This window comes from Heterodontus francisci, chromosome 3 (genome assembly GCF_036365525.1).
Source record: "Heterodontus francisci isolate sHetFra1 chromosome 3, sHetFra1.hap1, whole genome shotgun sequence".
NCBI lineage: Eukaryota > Metazoa > Chordata > Chondrichthyes > Heterodontiformes > Heterodontidae > Heterodontus > Heterodontus francisci.
This window is the reverse complement of record NC_090373.1, coordinates 40,742,315-40,768,168: the sequence shown is the minus strand read 5'-3', so window position 1 is coordinate 40,768,168 and position 25,854 is coordinate 40,742,315. Positions and strand designations below refer to the sequence as shown.

Below are 25,854 nucleotides of genomic sequence, written 5' to 3'. Positions count from 1 at the left end.
AAAAAACCACTAAACCACTTGAGCATGAAGACCTTTCATTTACTTAGCCAAAGTTTTAAAAAACTCATAAAACCACTCAAGTGTGAAGAATTGCCTATTGAACGGCTGTATAATCAAACTCTAGTGGACGGAAAAACACACTTGAATGCTAATTGCACAGCTGTGTAAACAGACAGACTAGCTGGAAGCAAGATAAACAGACAAGCACTGCTAAACACCTGCTCCTGTCAATCAAAGCAGCCAATAATTTTTTTTAGAGGGAAAGCAGTACAGAGTCACAGAACCAATCCTAAAGCAAGGTTTAAAGCAAAATAACAGCAGAAAGATGGATACCACATTTCCCAGCATGAACTGGAAAGCCTTAGATATCCTATCCAACTTCCAACTGTTCAAAGAATGTAGTTATGCTTTACAGACTAAGTCATTGTAGAACCAGAGAAGCAGGCTGTAAAAATACTATTGGAGATGAAAATGAGGAGTTGCACAGAATCAACACCTCAGGCATATCTGGAGAGTACCAGAAAGATCGTGCAAATATATGGAAAGTGATAGAAGATCAGCTCAGATTAAGAGTTACTTTTAGAATTCACCGCCTGAAATTGATGTCCTACAGGCAACAGCCAGAGGAATCAATAGAGTAGTTCATCAGTAGATAGCGTAGTAAGGGCAACAAATGCGACTTCTCTGAAACTGAGCTGTCAGATCAAATAATGGAGCTGGTGATTGTATCAACACTCATTGAAGCATTTCAGAAGGACCCCTTGGGGAAAAAGAAAGGTCTTAGCATTGATACACTGCTGGAAGATGGCAGGAAATATGAAGCCATACTAGCTGAATAACAGCACCTGCAAGCACTAGGTGCAGCCAACAATACTGGCACAATAACCAGGTCACAAAGCCAGCAAGCTGTGTGGTAAGTGTGGTTGGTCCCACTCACAGTGAAGTTGTCCTACATTTCAAGGCATGTGTTGCAAAAGGACACTGGACCCAACTATGCAAGAATTCTGGCTCCAAAGACACAGCCAGAAGTCATGGTAGAACATAAACAAATAGAAAACAGGGCAACAGCAGCAGGGAAAGTGCCAGAGGCTTGCATAAATGCAAGCCAAAACACGAAGTCCACAGCTAAACTGACCTGAAACAAGGCTCAGAAAGAAGCAATTCTCAGCCAAAAGCTGAACCAACATTCCACATTGTGAACCTGACGCACCAGGTTGATGAAGTCCAAAACTGGAAGCTTTTGCCACTAACAACATCATGTCTCCAAAGAAAGCTGGCAAACACATACTCAGGGTCAAGATTGACACTGGAGCTAGTGCAAATATCCTACCAGTCCGAATCCTCAAAGTTATGTACCGGAGTTGTTGGAAAGGGAAGGGAAGGGAGTGTAGATAGTCTCAGTCATCTCATTATCAGAAAGGAGGAGGGGTTGGGTGTCTTGCAAAGCATTAAGGTAGATAAATCCCCAGGGCTTAATGGGATCTACCCCAGAATACTGAGGGAGGCAAGGGAAGAAATTGCTGGGGCCTTGACAGAAATCTTTGCATCCTCATTGGCTACAGGTGAGGTCCCAGAGGACTGGAGAATAGCCAATGTTGTTCCTTTGTTTAAGAAGGGTAGCAAGGATAATCCAGGAAATTATAGGCTGGTGAGCCTTACGTCAGTGGTAGGGAAATTATTAGAGAGAATTCCTCGGGACAGGATTTACTCCCATTTGGAAACAAAAGGACTTATTAGCAAGAGGCAGCATGGTTTTGTGAAGGGAAGGTCGTGTCTCACTAATTTGATTGAGTTTTTTGGGGAAGTGAGATGATTGATGAAGGAAGGGCAGTGGATGTTATCTATATGGACTTCAGTAAAGCCTTTGACAAGGTCCCTCATGACAGACTGGTGCCAAAGGTGAAGTCACACGGGATCAGAGGTGATCTGGCAAGATGGATACAGAACTGGCTCGGTCATAGAAGACAGAGGGGCACAGTGGAAGGGTGCTTTTCTGAATGGAGGGATGTGACTAGTGGTGTTCTGCAGGGATCAGTGCTGGGACCTTTGCTGTTAGTAGTGTATATAAATGATTTGGAGGAAAATGTAGCTTGTCTGATTATTAAGTTTGCGGATGACACAAAGGTTGGTGGAGTTGCAGACAGTGATGAGGATTGTCAGAGGATACAGCAGGATATAGATCGGTTGGAGACTTGGGCGGAGAAATGGCAGATGGAGTTTAATCCGGACAAATGTGAGGTCATGCATTTTGGAAGGTCTAATGCAGGTGGGAAGTATACAGTCAATGGCAGAACCCTTAGGAGTATTGACAGGCAGAGAGATCTGGGCGCACAGGTCCACAGGTCACTGAAAGTGGCAACGCAGGTGGATAAGGTAGTCAAGAAGGCATACAGCATGCTTGCCTTCATCGGTCGGGGCATAGAGTATAAAAATTGGCAAGTCATGCTGCAGCTGTACAGAACTTTAGTTAGGCCACACTTAGAATATTGTGTGCAATTCTGGTTGCCACACTACCAAAAGGACATGGAGGCTTTGGAGAGGGTACAGAAGAGGTTTACCAGGATGTTGCTTGGTCTGGAGGGCATTAGCTATGAGGAGAGGTTGGATAAACTCGGATTGTTTTCACTGGAACGACGGAGGTGGAGGGGCGACATGATAGAGATTTACAAAGTTATAAGCGGCATGGACAGAGTGGATAGTCAGAAGCTTTTTCCCAGGGTGGAAGAGTCAGTTACTAGGGGACATAGGTTTAAGGTGAGAGGGGCAAAGTTTAGAGGGGATGTTCGAGGCAAGTTCTTTACACAGAGGGTGGTGAGTGCCTGGAACTTGATGCCGGGGGAGGTGGTGGAAGCAGGTACCATCGAGACGTTTAAGAGGCATCTTGACAAATACATGAATAGGATGGGAATAGAGGGATACGGACCCCAGAACTGCAGAAGGTTTTAGTTTAGGCAGCCGTCAAGATCGGCGCAGGCTTGGAGGGCCGAATGGCCTGTTCCTGTGCTGTACTGTTCTTTGTTCTTTGAAATCAATGATACAACTGACAAATGCCAGGTTATCTGCATACAATGGGTCACCCATCCCTTGCAGTGGCACATTAACAATGCAATGCAAATACAGCAAGTTGTTCTACCTAGTAGACATGAGAGGACCAGCAGTGGCAGGATTACCAGCCTGTAAGCACCTCAACATCATAACTATCCACCAGAGCATTGCCAAGGGGAAATCTCCAAGGAGTGGAACCTGCTCACAGACTCTGGCCAACATCAAACAACGCAGTCTTGAAATCCAGTAATAGCACACTATGCCATGTCTTCACTGCTGCTCTCTAGAGAAGTGCCAGCACCACAATGGGTCAGAATTGACAGGTACTGCCACGAGGCCTAGTACTCCTTCCGCAACAAGTCTGCGAACTCGAGCCCAAGACCTACTGACAGGGTGGATGAGGCAAGGCGATGGAAATGTAATGCCCTGAAGAGGCAGAGGAGGAATGTGTTGAAGCATTGTCTGTTTGTTCTTCGAGATGAGGTCCCGGACCTTTCCAGGAATGACAAGTCCTCAAAAGTTGTCAACTTGAGAAAAGCAACAGTATATTAGCAGGCTGAAGGCAGTGTACAGAGTAACAGAATCTGAATGCAGAAAGGGGGAAACCTCAGAAAATACAGCAACAGCTGAGATGCAAATTCTCCGAGCAAGAGTTGTCAAACCACTGAGATGATGTATGGGTTTTTGAGCTTCTATATTTGTAAATTTCACAAACTCTGTCAATGTGTAAATAATTTAAATGTTATTTAATCTTTTGTATTTTTTCTTTAGCGTACGAGACAACTTTGGAAAGAATGGGGATGTTGTATGATTGCCTTTAAGTGTGATATCCCTTTAAGATCTTAGTATGCTAATGCTACTAGTACAAGGTCATGAGACTCAGAGCCAGAGTTACTCTGCAACTGTAACACCCAGAGGCAGGTTCTGTAAAAGAGTTAGCTCTGTACTCTATAATAGTTCAGCTGTAATAAACCTGTTTGAGATCGTCAACAACCTGTACTCCACACATCTCATTTAAGATGCTTCGGACAACATAAAAAGAACTCATTCCAGAGTGGATAGAAAGGACCTATTTCCCTTAGCAGAAAGATTAATAACCAGGGGCACAGGTTTAAAGTAATTGGCAGAAGGATTGGAGGGATTTTGTGGGGATATGTTTTCATCCAGAATGTGGATAGCCGGTAATTCACTGCCTGAATTGGTAGTAGAGGCAAAAGCCCTCATCAGATTTGAAAAAGAAACTTGGATATGCACTTGAAGTGCCATAACTTATAAGGCTACAGATCAAGAACTGGAAACTGAAATTCAGCTGAATAACTTTTTGGCATGCGCAGACACAATGGGCTGAATTTTACCGGCCTCCAGATGTTGGGGGTCATAGTGGGGGGGCCGGAAAATGCCTCTGGGAGAGGCCCACCATGGACCTCGACTCCAGGAAGGCCACACCCCATATTACTAGTAGCAGCGAGGCCTCGTGGTGGCGCCCCCTGCTGGACGACGACGGGATCTTTACAATATGTTAATGAATTAAAATGAAGGAATAATTACTTACCTCATCACGCCAGTCGTCCCATTCCCATATTACGGTCGGTAGCTGGCACTCCCACGCCATCCGATCCCCGACCATTGCAGAATGTCGGAACAGTGGTGGGGAGAGGGGAGCAGGTCGGTTTTCAAGGCAGGAGTGAGGGAGAACGAGGTTAAATGATTCTGATTGGATGAGGGGTGATGGGAAGGGGTAAAGGTCAAAGTTTCTGAACTTTGGGGTGTGGGGGGGTGGGGGTGGTTGGTGGGGAGGGTCAGGTACTGAAGGTAAGTATTTTGCGGGGGTAGGGGGAAGCGGGCAGGAATGACATATCAGGCTATTGCGGGGGGGGGGGCGGAGAGAGGGGCTGGAAAGATTTGTTTAATTAGTTTCAATAATGTTAAATTAACTCTTCCTTTAAAAATTTAACTTGTCATTTCCGGTCCTAAGCCCTCTAAAAATGGCTCTGGCGCCTGTGCAGTGGCCCCGGACGTCTTGCCGGAGTCAGAGCACTGCCTCCTTCACATCATTGGGGTTGGGGGGGAAGGGGAAGTCCGCTCCGGCCATTTAATTGAGCACCGCGATCAATATCGCGGCGGCTCCGTGACAGTTGGTCTGCATGGGCAGACCACAATTTTGGAAGCTCGCCACTGAGATCAGCAGCGAGCTAGTAGAATGCAGCCCAATAGGTCGAAGGGCCTCCTCCTGTGCGTAAATTTTCTATGTTTCTATGTTTATCCAACAAATTTCACTCCCCTTTTTCTTCATATCCCTGCATTTTTTTTCCCCTTGAGTATATATCCAGTTCCCATTTGAAAGTAACTGTTGAATCTGCTTCCACCACCCTTTCAGGCAGTGCATTGCAGATCTTAACAACTCACTGTGTAAATAAATGTCTCCGCATCAGCTCTCTGGTTCATTTGTCAATTTTTTAAAATCTGGTTACCGACCCTCCTGCCAATGCAAGCAATTTCTCCTTATTTACTCTATCAAAACTGATCATAATTTTAAAAACCTTTATTAAATTTACCCTAACCTTCTCTGCTCTAAGACACTTGATTTTTTCAATGCAATTTTCAAATCCCAATCTTGAAAATCTTTAGAAATAATATAACACAAAAAATTGAAAGCTGCCCATTTCGAGTATATTTGCTGACTTGGGGAGATTTACACTCCAGCTGTCGTGTTCCTAAAAAGTGGTTTTGTACTGTGAATGCAGCTTAAATCCAACACTGGGGCTTGACCTGACACAGATGCAAAGTGGAGTGAGACTTTGCTTCACTTGGAAGTTTGTTTGGGCCAAAGACCTGATTAATAGTAAAGTAGTTTAACATCAATGTGAATGCAGAACACTTAGCATTGTAAATAAATGTGTAATGTGAATAAACTCAGAGAGATACTCCATTGGGTGGATTACTTGATTGGATATTGAAAAATACCATTCAATGATCCTTGTGAGCCCCAGTGATTTGCAATGTTGTGATGTTAACAGATCTACTAAAAACTTCTTGTTGAACAAACATATTTTCCTGGGATACCACACATGCTAGAAATAGAAATAGAATGCTATGCTATACATCAGATGGAGACTTCTGATTGGTAGGAGTGAATGTCCCTTTTACAATAAATATTTGGGATTATTTTCTGGTAAACCACACTTGATTATTAATGGTTAAATTTGGAATGCAATTTCAATTGTAAATATTGATCCTTCATTGCGGGCATTACCAATGGGTTTAAACATGGAATTAATTATTCAAACAAAGTTGATCGTGTGGACAATGCAAGTGACACAGTAAATATCCTAGACTGCATTTAAAGATATAATCTAGTTCGAAGATTGATATGACAGTTTCTATAGCACTTGAGTTTTATTCTAACAATTTAGATCATCCAAACTCTCTCAATCACATTATCTTTTAATCATTCCTGGGTCACCTTTATTCTCTCTGTACAATATGTACTCTTGCACTGACTGACAGTTTGTAGAGCTGAATTATTCACAAAGTGTTTCCACAATGATATTATTCCACTGAAGTTGGATATGGTTTAATGTACTTCAGCCAGGACATTTTTCAAAGCTATTTTATATTTTAAAATCAGATTGCTAGTATAATTTGTTTTAAGTATCTCTAAGGGTAAATTGCCTCTTCTAATAAAGCATAAAACATTCCTGTTGACTTTATAACGTATGAGCAAAGAAATTGATTGATGGTTAGTGTTACAGTAATACATCTTATGACAGAACATGGGAGGCAACAAGTTTCTCAAAGGACATTAAAGGTCATATTTTAAAGCCCTGTCAAAGAAATGCAATGCTCCTCTAGTTCATCAATGTCAGCCATTGCTTTCAACCATCTTTTTCAACTGGCATTGTCTCATTGTAATGGGAAGCATCAAACGTCCTGACCATCCATGAGAAGAGATCATATTCAAACCCTAATGATCAGTAACCCTACGACTGTTAATGTCAAGTCTCATGGAGATCAGTGAGCTGTCATCGCTGAAGCTGTGACAATGTCTTAGACTTAGCAAACTGCAGTTTAGCCTTGAAATACACTGGTCATACCCCAATCTCAGTGATCCAATGATATGCTTCTTACACTCTTGCAGACAAGGTGGCACATAACAGGAAGCAGCAGGAGATAACCGGATGGGGACAGGCACGTTTGCATGTCCTAACCCCCATGGAGGAGACAGTGTTGGCTATTGTTGGGACGTCTATTATTGAGCCCGTGGCCAGTAGTGTGCTGAAACCATTAAAGATGATGGTATGCTCATACGCAATCTTCCTTCTTGCATCCCACCTCCTCCTCATCCCATACTCTGTTCTGATTTACTAAAGATGGTGCAAGCATGCACTTCTTACTTCCCTTACTTACCCTGCTTCCCTGCACCACAAGCTTTGCCTTATGCCTTTCTCCTTTCAGAAACCCAAGAAGTGCAACCTGGCCAGGCAGGGGAGGAACAGCAGGAAGTCAGTGGTGATGAAGACACACTGTCACTTGATTTTGCATTCGCAACCACCAGCTCAGATATTGACAATGCATGTAAGTTAGAGATAGCATAGAGGTAAGATCTGCACGTGGTGAGACACCAGGCATAAGGGGCCTGCAACCTTTATTGGCAAAATTAACGGAAGTGACAGCTCGCCGGAAGCCGAGGTCATACACTAACTCTGCTGCAGCTGACTCAGATGAGCACTTCAATGAGGCAGCCTACAGATGAACACTAATGGGTATGCACAACTAAATGCTTGGTGCCTTGGGAAGCCTGACAGAAAGTCTGTCATCAATGTCAAAGAGCATGGAGGACTCCAGCAACAAATTAGCACAGGGCTTTGCGCAGAGCTTGGAGCCCATCCTTTCCAGCATGGGAGTGATGGCCAACTCTATCAACACACCTGTGCATCCAACCATGATGCAGCATCAGTTGGCAAATGTCTCAGTTTCCATTGCTGCACTAACAGCTTCCACCAAACATCTGAATGCTGCAACGGAAGCTCAGACTACTGTCATGCAAGCTCAGACTGCTGCCACCATGCTGTGGATTACAGTGTGCAAAGAGACTGGCCGGGTGTCACAGCAGCCCAGCAATCTATCCTCTAACTAGGATTGCTGAGGCACCACTGCAGGGGAGTGGCAGTTGCTCTATAGAGCGCAAGCTTGCTGTCCTCTCTCAGGATGACAGCATTTGTCCTCCCACCACTGTCACTCTCACAGTGCCCTTCCTGTTGCCAGCCAGCCAGCCCAGACTGCTGCTGCTAGTGAGATGCTGCAGTCTGCATCCAGGCTTTTTTAGACCCAGAGCTGCATGAGGGCATCCTCCCCAGTTATCTGCCGTCTTCTCCACTGAAAGTCAACACCCTTCCACCAACCCTGCTGCAGTCACTGGGGTAACACTGTGTAAGAGCACTAAAACAGACAAAAACATATGGAAGCCATGCATTAACAGAATGCACAAGGGTATTTCTTGATTTATGTATGCAATATGGCATGATTTCATTTCTAAATTTGGTTTGGCATGTTCATTTTTGTTGGTTTTTATTTTTGTGTCAAAAATGGACACTTGGTGGTCAGTGACAGAGGGAAGGGAAGGTGTGAGACTGTTGGTGAGTGGGGAATTTGGGTTGCAGTTACTGGTTTCACAATCAGATGTGTTCTGTTTGGATAGTCTGGACAGAAGGCAGCTGTCCAGTTTGCCTCCTCCCTTCCTCTTCCTCCTCCTCCTCATGCTGCTGCTCCACAGCTGATCTCTGTACAGCTGGGAGCAAGAGCTGTCCACTCATGAAGGTGAGATTGTGCAGACCACCACGAATCCAGACACCTGCACTGTCGAGTATGGCAGGACTGCTCCAGAGTGGTCCAAGCAATGGAAGTTTTCAGCATGCCAGGGTCTGCTTATATTTTACGTGGCAGCATGATTTTCATTGTATGTATGGTGCACATATGTGTGCGCAGGTGGCGCACCAGAGTCATGACCCAGGTTGCCAGTGGATAACCCGATCATCCAGTAGCCAGCCTTGGGTTCACCACGATGGCTCAAATGAAGCTAGCATGGTGGACTGCCACAGAATGAAGGCATTGTGTCTGCTGCCAGGATACTCGGCATTGACCTGCATAATTCACTGTCTATGATCACACACCAATTGGACGTTGAGAAAGTGGAATCACTTTTGGTTCTGGTACAGGGCAGAGTTGACATGCGGCACCTGCAAAGTGATGTATGTGCAGTCAATGGCAACCTGTACCATGGGGAAGCCTGCAATCCCAGCATAACCACCTGCTCACTCTGCCTGTTTCTCTCTGGCAAGAGAGAATGAAATGCAGTTAGCTCTCATTGAATAGAGAGCGTCAATGGCAACAGTGAATGGGAAACTGGGAGATGTTGCAAATATCTCCAGCTCCAGTCTAGAAGGATCCAAACGTGTAAAAGTTCATCGCCACAGTTACCTACCCAACCATTAATATTGCAGTCCTTGCCCTGCAGTTGCGGTTGCAGCAAGTGGCAGATTTCAGTGAGGACATTGTTACTGAAGTAAGCAAAACGTCCTAAAGCACCTGCTACTTTTGCAACTTTAAACAACTATAGAAGGCACCATGTTGCAGAATCAAAGCAACTTCCGGAAAAAAAACACCAACCAGTAATTAACCTGTACGTAGTTGATGAAACCTTTAAATAGAGCTATTGGGAGGCTTCTTCCTGCTGCTGAACACGGTTAAGAGAGGGTCTTGGCTGGAGCATTGAACTGCAATGTGGCAGTGCTGGCAGCAAATCAGCAATGCATGATCTGCCTGCTTACTCTGCATTCTTCCGGTGCCCAATCACTGTGCGTGTGATAACGCCTTTATCAATATGGTGTCTGATATGATTTACTCCAATAGTATGGACACATGCAGCAGACACCATTTAGGAGCTCTAAGGTCTCTCTTGGTGGCCAAAAAGCTGGAGCACACAATCCCATTTTTCTCACCCTTGGTCTCTCATTGTGATTTTTTCAATCTGATTGGTTCAAGAGACATGTTGTTGGTGCCATGCTGAAAAGGAGTTCTAATTAGCTGAAATTGCCATGCCAAAGCCCATGAAAAGTCTATGGGCAGCTGTCAGCAAGGTGAACAACGAATGCCATTCCTTGATCACTGACCACAAAATCCTAGCCATTATCACCATTAGATGTAGTAGATCATCCAAAAAATGTGTTTATTGTCTGCGAAGTTGAGAAGCACCAAGTCACGAACAGCCACGACATATTGACTGTGATATTACCATATCTCCCCTCTATAAAGATCCCAGGTTCCCTGCAGTTATAATATCCTCATTATGTATCCATGTTTGAACTATGTTGAAGAAAATGGACGGTGAAATTGGAATAAAAAATTGAACATTTTATAAAGCTGTGCCCTACTTATAAGAACAGGAATGTTGTTCACTGATCCACTATTGTAAATCTGCTGTCAGCTTGCAATAACGAATGTTTGTTTCCTGTACTCACTAGAGTTGAAAGACAGACCAATGCACAGGATGAGAATGGCTGCCATCCTCTACAACATAGCCAACATGTGGCTGGCCTATCAGTCCACCACAAGTCATGACAAATAGGGGATCATGAGAGATTCTTAGAAAAGGCAGATGCCATGGGCTGAATTTTTGCCTCAATATGGGGGCGAGTACAGAGGCAGCGGGCACATAATTTTGCGTCGTCAACCAACATGCTTGTTTGCCAGCATCATCTCACCCCAGGCCATTTTCCCAGCGGTGGGATCGGGGTGGAAATTAGGTAACAGGCCAATTAAGGCAAATAATCAGAGGCCTACTGGAATTTTCCATTTTTTGACTCAGAAGTGTTAAAAGTTGCTGAGAGGGCACCTCAAGATGTAGAAACCCTCTCTCTTCCTTACCTGCAATGGCAGGCTGCAGCTTCTTCCGTGCTGGAGGGCTTCCTATTGGCCCACCAATTTCGAGAGCTCACCTGCTGTCTTTAATGGGATGGCGGGTGTGTCCTCTGGCCACTAATTGGCCAATTCAGGGACTATCACTGCCAGATAACTGCCCCCGACAAATTGCAGGGTCGGGTCCCCTATTTGGCCACGACATCGGGGCCCCGACCCAAAATCCTGCCCCTTGGCTCTGACTTTTCAGAAGGTTCATCCAGATTGTCTACCATAACTTAAGCAGGAGATATATGCAACCCCCACCCCCCACTCACTAAGAAACAGTATAAATGTCTGAAAACGGCAGTGGTTCTGCCAATGTTCCATCAAAGTTAATGCAGAAGATTGGGAGAATCAGCATGAAAATCATGACCAATATCTATGTCAGCAACAGAAGTGCAACTGCAACTTGATTTTCAGCAAAATCCCATAAGGATTCTTTATTGAAAACAAGCAGTAACGTTTTACAAATCAGTTCCCTTACCTGTTGCATTCTGCATGTGCATGTTCTCTCTGTGTTCTCTCTTTCCCTCCTCTAGCTCTCTCTCCCTGCTCCTCCCATCTTTCTCTCTAAAATAAAAGCAAAATACTGCGGATGCTGGAAATCTGAAATAAAAACAAGAAATGCTGGAACCACTCAGCAGGTCTGGCAGCATCTGTGGAAAGAGAAGCAGAGTTAACGTTTCGGGTCAGTGACCCTTCTTCGGAACTGACAAATATTAAAAATGTCATAGGCTATAAGCAAGTGAGGTGGGGGTAGGGCAAGAGATAACAAAGGAGAAGGTGTAGATTGGACAAGGCCACATAGCTGACCAAAAGGTCATGGAGCAAAGGCAAACAATATGTTAATGGTGTGCTGAAAGACAAAGCATTAGTACAGAAAAGGTGTTAACGGACTGAATATTGAACAGCAGCAAGTGCAAACATGAAAAAAAACAGTGGGTAAGCAAACTGAACAAACTAAGATGAAATGAAATTTCATATTCATATTTAAATGAGCCACCGTGCACTTGATCGCTCGTGTGTGCAGGCCATTTTTTTCACCCGACGCAACAGAAAATTCAGCCACTGTGTGGGAAACAGTCACTTGGCAGTGATTTTCCTTGAACTGACCAATTAATTGCCAGAGGGTGGGCTTGCCGTCCAATTAAGGATGGTAGGCAGGCTCTGAAAGCTGGAGTGTCAATAGGAGGCTGCAGTTCAGATAAGAGAGAGGGTGCTCCATTCTGAGGCACCCTCTCTACATATTTAAAACTTTAATAAATTTAAAAACTGGCCTCAGCAGCCGGGTCACCGTTGTGGAGGAAGAGACTCACCACAGAGCAGCTCACAGCTGCACCTGAAACCAGACAGGCAGGGAGGGCCTCAAAGCCTGCCTGGAACACTGGACCCCCAGGTCTGCTGCCAGGAGGCTGCCTCCAGGAAAATGGCCTAGTCCCTGGTGCCTCGGAGTGGTCCCACAGGCCGACTGGAAAATTCCTGCACAATGGCGCCTGACGCTGTTGCCGGGGGCGGACCACCTGACTCCTCCATGTCATCGGGGAGCGGTCTGCCCCAGCCATTGAAGTGAGCCGCCGCATTTAGTATTGCGGTGGCTCCGCGACAAACGGTCCGCCTGCAGCGGACATGTAAAATTCAGCCGCATGTATGCATGATTGATTTTCTCTGTATGCGAAATACAGAAGCATGAAATTTCAGGTAAAGAATTGTAGCTGCAGCCAAGAAAAATAACTAGCTCCCAAGGCCCTGAACTATAGAGATGCTTCTGGAAAGAAATGTTCCTGTACAGAGCATTACTGTACGGGTAACAGTAATAGTTTTAAGCAGAATTTTTTAATCGATTTGTTATCTTATAAATATTATATGGCTATATATTCAAAATAAAAATGATAGTTGGAACATTTATGGAAAATAAGTTTAGTACTGTGATTAGTTAAAATAGCTAACTTATGCAGTTATTTGCATGTGGAAGGTTTTGCTGATTTATATTTCGGCGAATCAGTACAGTAAGGTTGCTTATTTGAGACTATGAAAAATGAACATGATACTTGAGATATTTTAAAATGTGCTATGCATGGATTAATGCTATAAACATGCAAGTGATATTTCACAGCAAATTAATATTAACATCACTAACATTCTGCAAATATTGCTCAATAAATAGCTGACATATAGCAGCTTCAAGACGAAACAATAAGCCTTTATAGTCAGTACTAAAAGTTGATAATTTTATTCCTTAACTAATTTTCAGACACACTTGTCTTCTTTCATTATGCAGGGATGGGCCTGACCAGACCGCTCCACAGTTAGGCGTTTTCAGTGGTAATACCGCCCTGGAATCAGCTTACAGCTCCACCAATCAGGTTCTTATCAAGTTTCACAGTGACTTCTCCGGAGGGGGATTCTTTGTCCTCAATTTTCACGGTCAGTTTGTTTCAGCAATGCATGCGAATGAATTAAAAAAGACTTTTGAACATTTGCACGTTAAACTCTAGAAGATCCTTTTAGAAAGTATAATGTGAAGTAATGACATTGACCAGGATGAAATGCTCCAACAGCCTTTAACCCACATATTTCCCTTTAAGTAGAAATTGAACCATGCATATGCAGATGTATTATGATATTTGTTAGACGTGCAACCATATGAGGATAGATAATTCATATTCTTATCTCCATTTACCCAAAGGTAAAATATAATGATGCAAGGCTTGAAATGCTAGTGTTTAATCTCCATTTGAATGGGTCTGTTCTGATAAGAGCAAAGAGCAACTCAATTTTCAGAAATGAGCCTACAGAAAACATGTTATGTATCTCAATCTGCGATTGGCAGGAGTAATTGTCGGGTTCCACTGCCAACCATTTGCAGAGTTGAAATGGTTATTGTATTTTAACACGTCTGTCACTTTTTTTCCCTTTCTGTGAAATTGTACGGATGCTGCTCTACACACTCTTAACTCTCTACAAGCTCCCAGATGTGGGGAGCTTCTACTTAATATATTTCTCCACTCCTGGTCACAGCACAAGAGAAAATTTGCCACCTGATAGGACAGTGCTGTTCTCAACCCTAATCTCCAGCCTTTCTCTGTCTTTCACTGTTTTTTGCTTTATTTTATGAGTACAGCTACAGTCATTGTTGAACTATCCTCTCTTATGTATGCTGAGCTCTGTTATGAATTAAAAGAAACAAAAAGCTGCTGTAATTTGCAGCCAACATGGTCCTGACGCTGAGCCAAAAAGATGAGGAGAACCCCCGCCTCAGCCGTTTGGGGGACTCCCGGCCGCATTTCAGGACGCTCGATCAATTAACTGCCCGGCACCAGGCTCCCTGTTGCTATAAGAATGGGGATGCCACCTCCAAGAACTGCCAGCCTATCAGACGGCCGGCAGCTCAGCAATCCCAGCAGCACTACTGGGATTGGTGGCCACTGCTGAAACTGCAGCAGTCACCAAACCAGGAGCAGCCATGGAGCCTTGGCCTGCATGTAAGTGAGGGCAGGCTCGCCGGGGCTAGCCAGCAGCCCCCGGCAAGGGGCAGGGTGGGTAGGTCATTGAAAGCCGGGGGTGGGTGGTGGCACAGGGGCAGCCTTTGCCACTGGGGCCCTCCGCGGGCCACAGATTGCCTACAGAGGCGCCCCCCCCCCCCACCTTTCCACACAGATGGCCTTCTGCCATTGGTAAAATGCCAGCATTCCCAGCTTTTTCTGTTTTTGTACCAACCTCGTCAGTGTTGCATTTTAGACGTATTGCACTGTCTCCCACTCACTTTTACTCAGGACCTCAAAATAATGCAACCCCTCATTTCTGTTTCCCTTGTAGTCAACAGGATTTGAACATCCAAGCTTGGTGTCAGTTGATTACAACTTATTGTTTTAATTTTTCTTTTCTTAGTCCTCAACACTCACTTCTTTATTAAAAGTAATCCACATTGGGACTGTCACCTTCAGTGTGTGGAGGCCATTATGCGCTTGTGCAGTCTGACCCTGCCAGCATTAACAGTACATAAACAATACAGCAACTATTGCATGTCACTGTACTTGACTTGGCGACACAAAGTGGAAAAGGGAAGAACAGGCTGTGAAGAGAGAAAAAACATCTGAGTTTTATATATTGTTAAACATTTTTATTTAACTAAAACCAGTTTCTCTTTTACGTGCTGATAACCCAATGGCAGACTCCTCATACTATTGGGTGTGGATGCCTAAAGACTGGAACGACTGAGGAACCTAATGAATACCAATACATGATGCCTCTCACAATGTCCATTGGGAGCCTATGCATAAATTGTGTTCAAGGCTAATTAAAGTCTCCTCGCCAATCAAAAAAAAGGGCCCGCCCCATAATTCAAATGAAATGCTTGAGCTTTGCTGCAGCTACATCTGCCTGCTATCCCCAATCCCCTGTGCCACCTTTGTTCACTGCCCATGTCCCTTCTGCTTATCTCCCCTTCAAACTGGGCACTTTGTTTGCTGTTGAATAGGCAATGATTTGTGGTGCCTAAAAATTCAGGTCCTTTACACCACCACCAACCCCCCACCCCCCCAACCACACTCCCGACCCAACACACACACCATGCACCCAGCATGTCATGTGCAACAACCTGGAGTGCCAGTGCAATTTTCAAATAAACTAACCTTGTGTTACTGGACAAGGTCAGGTCTTTCCAACACTGGCATCCTGAGCACCAGTGGCACGACAGAAAGATTGGATGATCATCACCTTAGAATTAGGGTTTGCTGTTGTTATGACCGAGGTGGGAGGAGTGCATTGTCTTTTCTAGTCCTACTTCTCCACAGTCACAACGTATATTTTTAAAATGTTTACCCAGTTGCCGATTCGGTCAATCATATACTGTGCTCTTTATCCCAGAATAAAATACACCAACCAGGTTTATTTAATAAACAATAAAATTGTCAGTTTATTATCAAACAAGAATTATCCAGCAATGAAGGGGAGCATTAACACACAGATTGAAATATGAAAGTTCCCTTTATAAATTCCACCCACCCGCACCCCTCACCAGCACATACACACACACGGGAAAAAATACAGAAATTCTGTCTGTAGAGGTCTGTTACAAAAAAATGACAAAAAAATACTTTGGCCAAATACTTGCTAATTCTTGAAGAAAAAGAGAAGATAGGGAAGGAAGTCAGTTGTCCCTTTGGTCTGGCATCTGGGTATATGGAGACGGGTAACTGGGATCTTTTCCAAAGCAGTTCTTTTCAGGCGTCATTGAGAATTAATCTAACAGGTTTTTCTAGCTTCTCTGAAGAAATACAGCACCTATTACATTTCTAACCTTTGCCAGTTCTAATGAAAAGTCACTGACCTGAAACGCTAACTCTGTTTCTCTCTCCACAAATGCTGCCAGATCTGCTGAGTATTTCCAGCACTTTTTGTTTTTATTTCTTTTCAGTACTTCCCCGTCTTAATTTTTATCCTGTCCATTGCCTCTACCCTCTCTGCTTCTACCAATATTTTGTCAGATTCCTCTTCCTTAGTAAACACTGATACAAAGTACTCATTAAGTATTTTAGCCTTGCCCTGTGCCTCTAAGCATATATTACCCTCTTTGTCCCGTATAGACCCACTCCACCACTTACTACCCGCTTACAATTTACATGCCAGTAGATGATTTTTAGGTTCCCTTTTACGTTGACTGCCATTCTATTCTCATATTGGTGGAATTTGAATTTAATTAATAAATCTGGAATTAAAAGCTAGTCTAATGATGGCCATGAAACCATTGTCGATTGTTGTAAAAACCCATCTGGTTCACTAATGTCCTTGAGGGAAGGGAATCTGCTGTCCTTTCCTGGTCTGGCCTACATGTGACTCCAGACCCACAGCAATGTGGTTAACTCTCACATGACCTCTGAAATGGCCTCGCAAGCCACTCAGTTTTACCTAACCGCTACAAAGTCAATAAAAAAGAATGAAACCGGACTGACCACCCAGCATCAACCTAGACACCGGAAACGACAATGGCAAACCCAGCCCTGTCGACCCTGCAAAGTCCTCCTGACTAACATCTGGGGGCTTGTGCCAAAGTTGGGAGAGCTGTCCCACAGGCTAGTCAAGCAACAGCCTGACAGTCATACTCACGGAATGATACCTTACAGACAATGTCCCAGACACTGCCATCACCATCCCCGGGTATGTCCTGTCCCACCGACAGGACAGACCCACCAGAGGTGGTGGCACAGTGGTAGGGAGGGAGTTGCCCTGGGAGTCCTCAACATCGACTCCGGACCCCATGAAGTCTCATGGCATCAGGTCAAACATGGACAAGAAAACCTCGTGCTGATTACCACCTACCGCCCTCCCTCAGCTGATGACTCAGTACTCCTTCATGTTGAACACCACTTGGAGGAAGCACTGAGGGTGGCAAGGGCACAAAATGTACTCTGGGTAGGGGACGTCAATGTCCATCACCAAGAGTGGCTCGGTGACCGAGCTGGCCTAGTCCTAAAGGACATAGCTGCTAGACTGGGTCTGCGGCAGGTGATGGGGGAACCAACATGAGGGAAAAACATACTTGACCTCATCCTCACCAAGCTGCCTGCCACAGATGCTTCTGTCCATGACAGTCCTTGTGAAGACAAAGTCCTGCCTTCACATTGAGGATACCATCCATCGTGTTGTGTGGCACTATCACCGTGCTAAATGGGATAGATTTCGAACAGATCTAGCAATGCAAAACTGGGTATCCATGAGGTGCTGTGGGCCATCAGCAGCAGCAGAATTGTACTCAACCACAATCTGTAACCTCATGGCCTGGCATATCCCCCACTCTACCATTACCATCAAGCCAGGAGACCAACCCTTGGTTCAATGAAGAGTGCAGGAGGGCATGCCAGGAGCAGCACCAGGCATACCTCAAAATGAGGTGTCAACCTGGTGAAGCTGCAACCCAGGACTACTTGCATGCCAAACTGCGTAAGAACATGCGATAGACAGAGCTAAGCGATCCCATAACCAACGGATCAGATCGAAGCTCTGCAGTCTTGCCACATCCAGCCGTGAATGGTGGTGGACAATTAAACAACTAACTGGAGGAGGTAGCTCCACAAATATCCCCATCCTCAATGATGGGGGAGCCCAGCACATCTGTGCGAAAGATAAGGCTAAAGCATTTGCAACAATCTTCAGCCAGAAGTGCCAAGTTGATGATCCATCTCGGCCTCCTCCTGAAGTCCCCTAGCATCACAGATGCCAGTCTTCAGCCAATTCGATTCACTCCGCATGATATCAAGAAACGACTGAAGGCACTGGATACTGCAAAAGCTATGGGCCCTGACAATATTCCGGCAATAGTACTGAAGACCTGTGCTCCAGAACTTGCCGCGCCCCTAGCCAAGCTGTTCCAGTACAGCTACAACACTGGCATCTACCCTGCAATGTGGAAAGTTGCCCAGGTATGTCCTGTACACAAAAAGCAGGACAAGTCCAACCCAGCCAATTACCGCCCCATCAGCCTATTCTCAATCATCAGTAAAGTGATGGAAGGTGTCATCAATAGTGCCATCAAGCGGCACTTGCTTAGCAATAACCTGCTCAGTGACGCTCAGTTTGGGTTCCGCCAGGGCCACTCAGCTCCTGACCTCATTACAGCCTTGGTTCAAACATGGACAAAAGAGCTGAACTCAAGAGGTGAGGTGAGAGTGACTGCCCTTGACATCAAGGCAGCATTTGACCAAGTATGGCATCAAGGAGCCCGAGCAAAACTGTCAATGGGAATCAGGGGGAAAACCCTCTGCTGGCTGGAGTCATACCTAGTGCGAAGGAAGATGGTTGTGGTTGTTGGAGGTCAATCATCTGAGCTGCAGGACATCGCTGCAGGAGTTCCTCGGGGTAGTGTCCTCGACCCAACCATCTTCAGCTGCTTCATCAATGATCTTCCTTCAGTCATAAGGTCAGAAATGGGGATGTTCGCTGATGATTGCACAATGTTTAGCACCATTCGTGACTCCTCAGATACTGAAGCAGTCCCTGTAGAAATACAGCAAGACCTGGACAATATCCAGACTTGGGCTGATAACTGGCAAGTAATATTCGCGCCACACAAGTGCCAGGCAATGACCATCTCCAACAAGAGAGAATCTAACCATCTCTTCTTGACATTCAATGGCATTACCATCGCTGAATCCCCCACTATCAACATCCAAGGGGCTACCATTGACCAGAAACTGAACTGGAGTAGCCATATAAATACCGCGGCTACAAGAGCAGGTCGGAGGCTAGGAATCCTGAGGCGAGTAACTCACCTCCTGACTCCCCAAAGCCTGCCCACCATCTATAAGGCACAAGTCAGGAGTGTGATGGAATACTCTCCACTTGCCTGGATGGGTGCAGCTCCAACAACACTCAAGAAGCTCGACACCATCCAGGACAAAGCAGCCCGCTTGATTGGCACCCCATCTACAAACATTCACTCCCTCCACCACCGACGCACAGTGGCAGCAGTGTGTACCATCTACAAAATGCACTGCAGCAATGCACCAAGGCTCCTTAGACAGCACCTTCCAAACCCGCGACCTTCACCAACTAGAAGGACAAGGGCAGCAAATACATGGGAACACCACCACCTGCAAGTTCCCCTCCAAGTCACACACCATCCTGACTTGGAACTATATCGCCGTTCCTTCACTGTCACTGGGTCAAAATCCTGGAACTCCCTTCCTAACACTGTGGGTGTACCTACCCCGCATGGACTGCAGCAGTTCAAGAAGGCAGCTCACCACCACCTTCTCAAGGGCAATTAGGGATGTGCAATAAATGCTGTCCTAGCCAGTGACGCCTACATCCCATGAATGAATTAAAAAAAAAAATATTTCTTTACCAGCCTTATTTTCCTGTTCACCTCCCCTCTCAATTTTTTGTCTTTGGCCTGGTTCTCACTTGAAGAATTCATCTGGCATGCATCATACACTCTTTTTTTACTTTCATCATAATCTCTATCTCCCTTGTTATCCAAGGAGCCTTGTTTTTGTTTCCTACCTTTTGCCCTTGTTGGAATGTACCTAGCCTGTACCTGAAACATCTGTTCCTTAAAGATAACCCATTGTTCCATTCCAGATTTTCCCGTCAATCATTGGTTCCATTTTATCTTGGCTAGATCCCTTCCCATTGCATTGAAATTAGCCCTCTTCCAATCCAGCCATTCTACCTTATACCCTTCCTTGTTTCTCCATGAAAATCATCTTTATTTCATCACTTTATGACCACTATCTGCTGTGCAAAACTAAAGCTTCAAGAAAAACCTTTCATTCTGTCGAGATTTTCATCAACTTGGCAGCATCTTGTTTTTGTATTTAATGAATAGAACTTAATGTGCATGCAAGCTCCATATATGGCACTAAAGAAATAGTATTTGAACCTCATAGGCACCTTTTTAACAGCTTATTATCATGGACAAGTTCTTTAGGATGATGAGCAATGTTGCTTGGAAAGCAGTGAGAACAAGCTCTGATGTGGCATAGTGGGGTATATGAAATATGGGACTGGATTTTTAAAGCCCGCTGGAGCAGGCAGCGGGTGCTTGCGCTATTTGAAGATTGTCTTCTTGGAGGCCGGCACTGGGTCCTACCACCTCTGGAATGCAAAGCCATTTTTAAAGGGATGCTGGGAGGGAGGGGACGGCAAACCCGCATGCCTCCAAGTAATTGCCTGTTGAGCTCATTGTGGAGATCCTTCATGGGCTTGTCAGCAGCAGTTTTGATTTTTCAATGGAAGAGCATGGGGGAAATGGCATGTCTGGAACATGGCAGGGTGTAGAAGACATGAACAATTCTGACGGCCATGAGGGCTATGGGAAGGGCTGATTAACATAAGGCAGAGGCCCAAAATGAAGCTCAGCTGCTCCATAAGTGCCACAGAGTCGCCACTGCTGGAGCTGTGAGACTTGCATTTGTCAGTGATGAATGGTAGGAATCTAGAAAGGGACATGAGGCCGCTGGCATCACTTGGACAGCTGGGGTTGGCAGGGGACGGTCTGGTGAATGCACAAAGTCCAGCTGAAGGAATACAGATAGGAACAGGCTACTCTGACATTTGACAGAGCAGCCAGGATAAGTTTCAGCAGATGCAACCTCCTGGACAGCAGGAGGCCAGAGGAGCACAGCGGGGGGCTGCAAGGGGAGGAAGGAGCTACCCAAGACATCAGGTGCACAGCCCAAGAATCAGCTAGCTGCAAATAGGGTGATTCCAGGGATCAGCTGTGGACCTAGGTGACATCTCGCAGTCGACAGCTTATCACGTCATTAGGCATGGATGCCATATTCTGGAGAGTGGGGGACTGCATCTACTTTGAAACAGATGGGCCAGCTCAAGGAACAGAGGGCCTCAGGCTTTGCCACCATCAACGGATTCCCTCAGTTACAGGGGGTTATTGATTGAACCCACATAGCCATCAAGGCAACGACAGACCAGCCAGTCAGATTCCTGAACAGAAAGGGCTACCACTCATTAAATGTCCAGCTGGTCTGTGACCACAGGAAATGAATCTTGCAGGTCTGTGCCTAGTTCCTGAATGGCTGTCGTGACTCCTTGATCTTGCTAGAGTCCCAGGTGCCGCACCTCTTCAGGCCCACATCCAGACTCTGTGAGTGGCTGCTGGGAGATAAGGGATAAGAAAGACTGGAGAAACTTGAATGCAGACAAGTGAAAGATGGAAGCATATAAAATTGCCTGTGTCCATCTTCCCACACCTCTGTGTTTAAATCTCTTCAATCAGCTTTCCACCTTGTCACATCACTGAAATGACATTAATCAGAATCACAAATGATTTCCTCTGTGACCATGACCCTGGCCCTGCTGCACTGTCCATCTTGACCTCACTGCAACTTTGAAATGATTGACCACACCATCCTCCTCCAATGCCCCCTTTTCCATTGTGCTGGACAATGGAGTGCTTTCACTTGGTTCCAACCTTATCTAAGTGGTTAAATCCAAAGGATCTCCAGCAAAGACTGCTCTTCCCACCCGTTACCTCTGGAGCCCCTCAAGAATCTGTTGTTGGGCTTCTCCTCATTCCTTATCTGTGTTTTGTCCCTTGGTGGCATCATTCAAATATATGGGGCTGAATTTTTGGGCCTCCTGAAGTCAGGAATGTAGGCATAGGGGCCCCCGCAAATACCGGCGCTGAGTGACATCAATTTCAAGACTCTGGTCCAGGCACCGGCAATAATCACCAGGGCGGGGGGAGAACGGGACAGCAATTTTGTTTTTCTCCCAATTGAGGACAATTAAGACTGTTGAAAAGCTCATTTCGAGCTTGTCAGGGTTTGAAGTTCAAAATTTTAAAGGGGTGCACGGATAGCACATGCCTTCTGAAACAAATCAGCTGAGGGGAGACGGGTACAGAGTGGGCAGCCAATCATTGTATCAGACCAGCCTCATAAGAGCATCCAAAGGGCAAAAGGGGGACTCGGCTCTTGTTAAGGGAGTGCCTTTGGCACAGCGCAGGTAGCAGGGAGAGTGAACACCCATTACCCAGTCATTAAACTGGGTCGGTACACTCCTGGCATCAAGGGGCAAGGCTGCCAAGGACAATTGGGCAACCACCTGCCCAGAAAGAAGGCTCTTGCTGGCAATGGGGGCACAGCAGTCAGATTTTGCGTCCAGTGGAAATGAGGGCCAACATCCTCCACAAGGAAGGGCAGAACCACAGACATCAAGAGGGTACGGGACAGGAAAGAGGGGCAGGAAGGCAATGGAAGCCAAACTCTCAACACAGGATCTACCACCAAAGATGGAGCTACCTTGAGATGACCGAGAACCAGTGCCACAGGAAACTGTGACTCCAAGCAGATATCTGTGCCCTTGTCACTGAAGACTTCATACCTCACAGCACTGATCACCAGCTCCTACCAGTGCCCTCCAAAGCCACTGTGGCCATGAAGTTCTTCACTTCTGGCTCCTTCCAAGGATTAGCTACAGTCTTTAGTGGCATCTCAAAAGCGGCTGCACACCACTGCTGGTCACTGATGCCCTTTTTGTCAGAGCTGGACAGCACATTCATTTAATGACAGGGATAGAGGGCATTGGGTTTCATCTCCATCACTGGATTCCCCCAGGTGCAGGGTATCATCGATTGTACCCATGTGGCCATCAAGGCACACATACAACCAATGATTCATCAAGAGGAAGATCTTCTACTCCCTCAATGTTCAACTGGTCTGCCACCACAGCAAGAGCTTCCTCGATGTATGCGTTCACTTTTTTGGCAGCTGCTGTGACTCCTTCATCCTCTGCCAGTCCAGGCTGCCTCAGATCTTCGCTCCAACCTCCAAAATGCGTGGATGGGTTCTTGGGGGCAAGGAAAATCCCTGGAAGTGATGGCTACTAAAGCCTCCATGGGAGCCCCAGGCAGAGGCACTGAGGCGATTTTGGTGCCTGGACTGGTCGGGTGCTGCCCTGCTATACCCTCCTGCAAGGGTCTCGGTCATTGTGATGGTCTGCTGCACTCTCCAAAACATTGGTTCCAGAGAGGTGGAGACCTTGCAGACGGTGAGGCCCTGGAAGGAGACAGCTTAGTAGAAGAAGAGCAGGAAGAGGAGGTGAGAGAGGAGGTGGAGGGAGATGATGCTGAACAGAGAGGTGGTCTCCTTCTGCTATCCTCTGGGAAGAGGACCTTCCTCCTCTCCCTCACAGCTTTCAGCGTTAGATCCAGGTTGGCATTGATGAAGTGAGGGGCTGCCCTGCCCCAGGTGCCAGGTCTCCAGTTCCCTGTGACATCTCGCTTCCCTCTGGTGCAGTGGAAAACTTTGGCACAAAACACAGATCTGTCCCTCATGACAACCAGCAGCTTCAATGATGGCTGCTGTGGGGTGTCCAGATGAGTCCCATCTCCATGTCAATTAAGCCATGAAAATCTTAACTTTAATCAGTTTCTCACTGGAGGTGCGTTTCTGACCTGAAAACAAACCTGAGTCCTGTTTCCCACCTCCGTGTCGGAAATCCAGCGCATGGGGTCAAGTTCCTCGGCTCTATCTCTCCACCATGTCTGTCTGTTGTGTCAGACTGCTTATCCAGCATCCAATCCTGCATCACCCGCAATTCATCCAATTAAATGAATCATTTGCTGTGTATGGGATCTTGCTAGGCAAAAAGAGGCTGCCAGTTTAAAAACAAATTCGGGATGTGTGTGTCATTGGCAAAGTTGTCATTGACTTGCCATCCCAAGTAGCTCCTGAGAAGGTAGTGATGGGTTTTCTTGCAGTAGTTTGATACAACTGAGTAGCTTACTAGGCCATTTCAGAGGGCAGTTAAGAGTCAACTGCATTGGTGTGGGTCTGGAATCAAATATAGGCCAGACCAGTTAAGGACAGCAGATTGCCTTCCCTTATGGCCATTGGTGAACCAGTTGGGTTTTTATGACAATAATAAAAGCGAAATACTGTGGATGATGGAAATCTGAAATAAAAACAGAAAGTGCTGGAAACACTCAGCAGGTCTGGCAGCATCTGTGGAGAGAGAAACAGATTTAACGTTTCACGTCTGTGGCCTTTCATCAAAACTGGCAAAGGTTAAAAATATAATCGGCTTTGACCAAGTGAAAAGGGATGGGGGGAAGAAGAACAAAAGGGAAGGTCTATGACGGGGTGGAGGGTAGGAGAGATTAAATGACAAAAATGACATGGAACAAAGGCAAAGGGAGTGCTAATAATTGTATAAAAAGACAAAGCATTAGTCCAGAGAGGTTGTTGATGGCAGAATAATGAACAGCAAAAACCTGAAAAACAAGTTTATGACAGGCACATGGTTAAAAAATAAAAGAAAGTAAAATAAAATAATAGAAAATAATAACAAAATATATAAAAAAGGCAGTCATGCTCTGAAATTGTTGAACTCGATGTTGAGTCCAGAAAGCTGCAGAATACCTAAACGGAAGATGAGATGCTGCTCCTCGAGCTTGCGTTGAGGTTCACTGGCACACTGCAGCAGGCCAAGGACAGAAATGTGGGCATGGGAGCAGGGGGGTGAATTAAAATGGCAAGCAACCGGAAGCTCAGGGTCATGCTTGCAGACTGAGCCAAGGTCTTCTGCTTTTTATGACAGTTCAACAGCTTTGTGGTCACTTCTTATTGATATCAGCTTTTATTTCCTGATTTTTTTTTGAGACTGGATTCTCATAGTGCCATGGTGGGATCTAAGCTCACTTTCTCTGGATTATTAATCCAGATCTCTGGATTACTAGTCCGGTAATATAACCGTGACACTACTGTACCTGAAACCAAAACAATAGGGATTGCATGTCATAAGTAATGCATCAGCTGTGAGGTGTTCTTGAATGCCTTGAGGATGTGAAAAGCACTACATAAATGCAAGTCCTTTCTTTTTCTCAACTGTCAGAACCTTCAAGCCTCAGGATCGGTTCCTCCTTCCTTCCTGGAAGTCACTTGTGGCCTGTTCATCCTGAGCTGAGTTTCAAACAGCACATTTGATCCACTTTACCCTCACATTTTAAAACCTCATCATATGTATGTTACCTGAAGGCTCAGTTTCTCCAATGTTGTCCTTACCATCCTCCTCAGCCATACCCTTCAATATAACTGTGACAATTAGCCTATCTCTCACAAAATGGTGCAAAACCCCTACTCTAACCAAACCCAGAAACACTGTCTATCTGGGCCTTAGCATATTAACTTTAAAATCTTATTCTCATCGTCTAAGCCTTGTATGCTTCACTTTTGAAAATTTCTGAAATAAAACAAATAAAAACAAAACAGAACAAAATAACAAAAATAGCCATTTATATAATGTAGAAAAACAGCAAATAAAATAGGGGTAAAAGAATCATTTATTTTAGAAAAATTAGGAGATGGGTTTGAAGAGTTATGTTTTGAGACA

At 45.4% G+C, this 25,854-nt stretch overlaps 1 protein-coding gene across 3 annotated transcripts in view; it reads left to right on the top strand.

Annotated features, from left to right (window-relative positions):
* LOC137355859 (CUB and sushi domain-containing protein 1-like) overlaps positions 1-25,854 on the top strand; it is a 1,186,508-nt gene that overhangs the window by 869,878 nt on the left and 290,776 nt on the right. For all 3 annotated transcript variants that reach the window (XM_068021465.1, XM_068021474.1, XM_068021456.1), the window contains exon 39: positions 13,280-13,425. In XM_068021465.1, the coding sequence (XP_067877566.1) occupies positions 13,280-13,425 (146 nt within the window). The remainder of the gene's footprint in view (positions 1-13,279; positions 13,426-25,854) is intronic.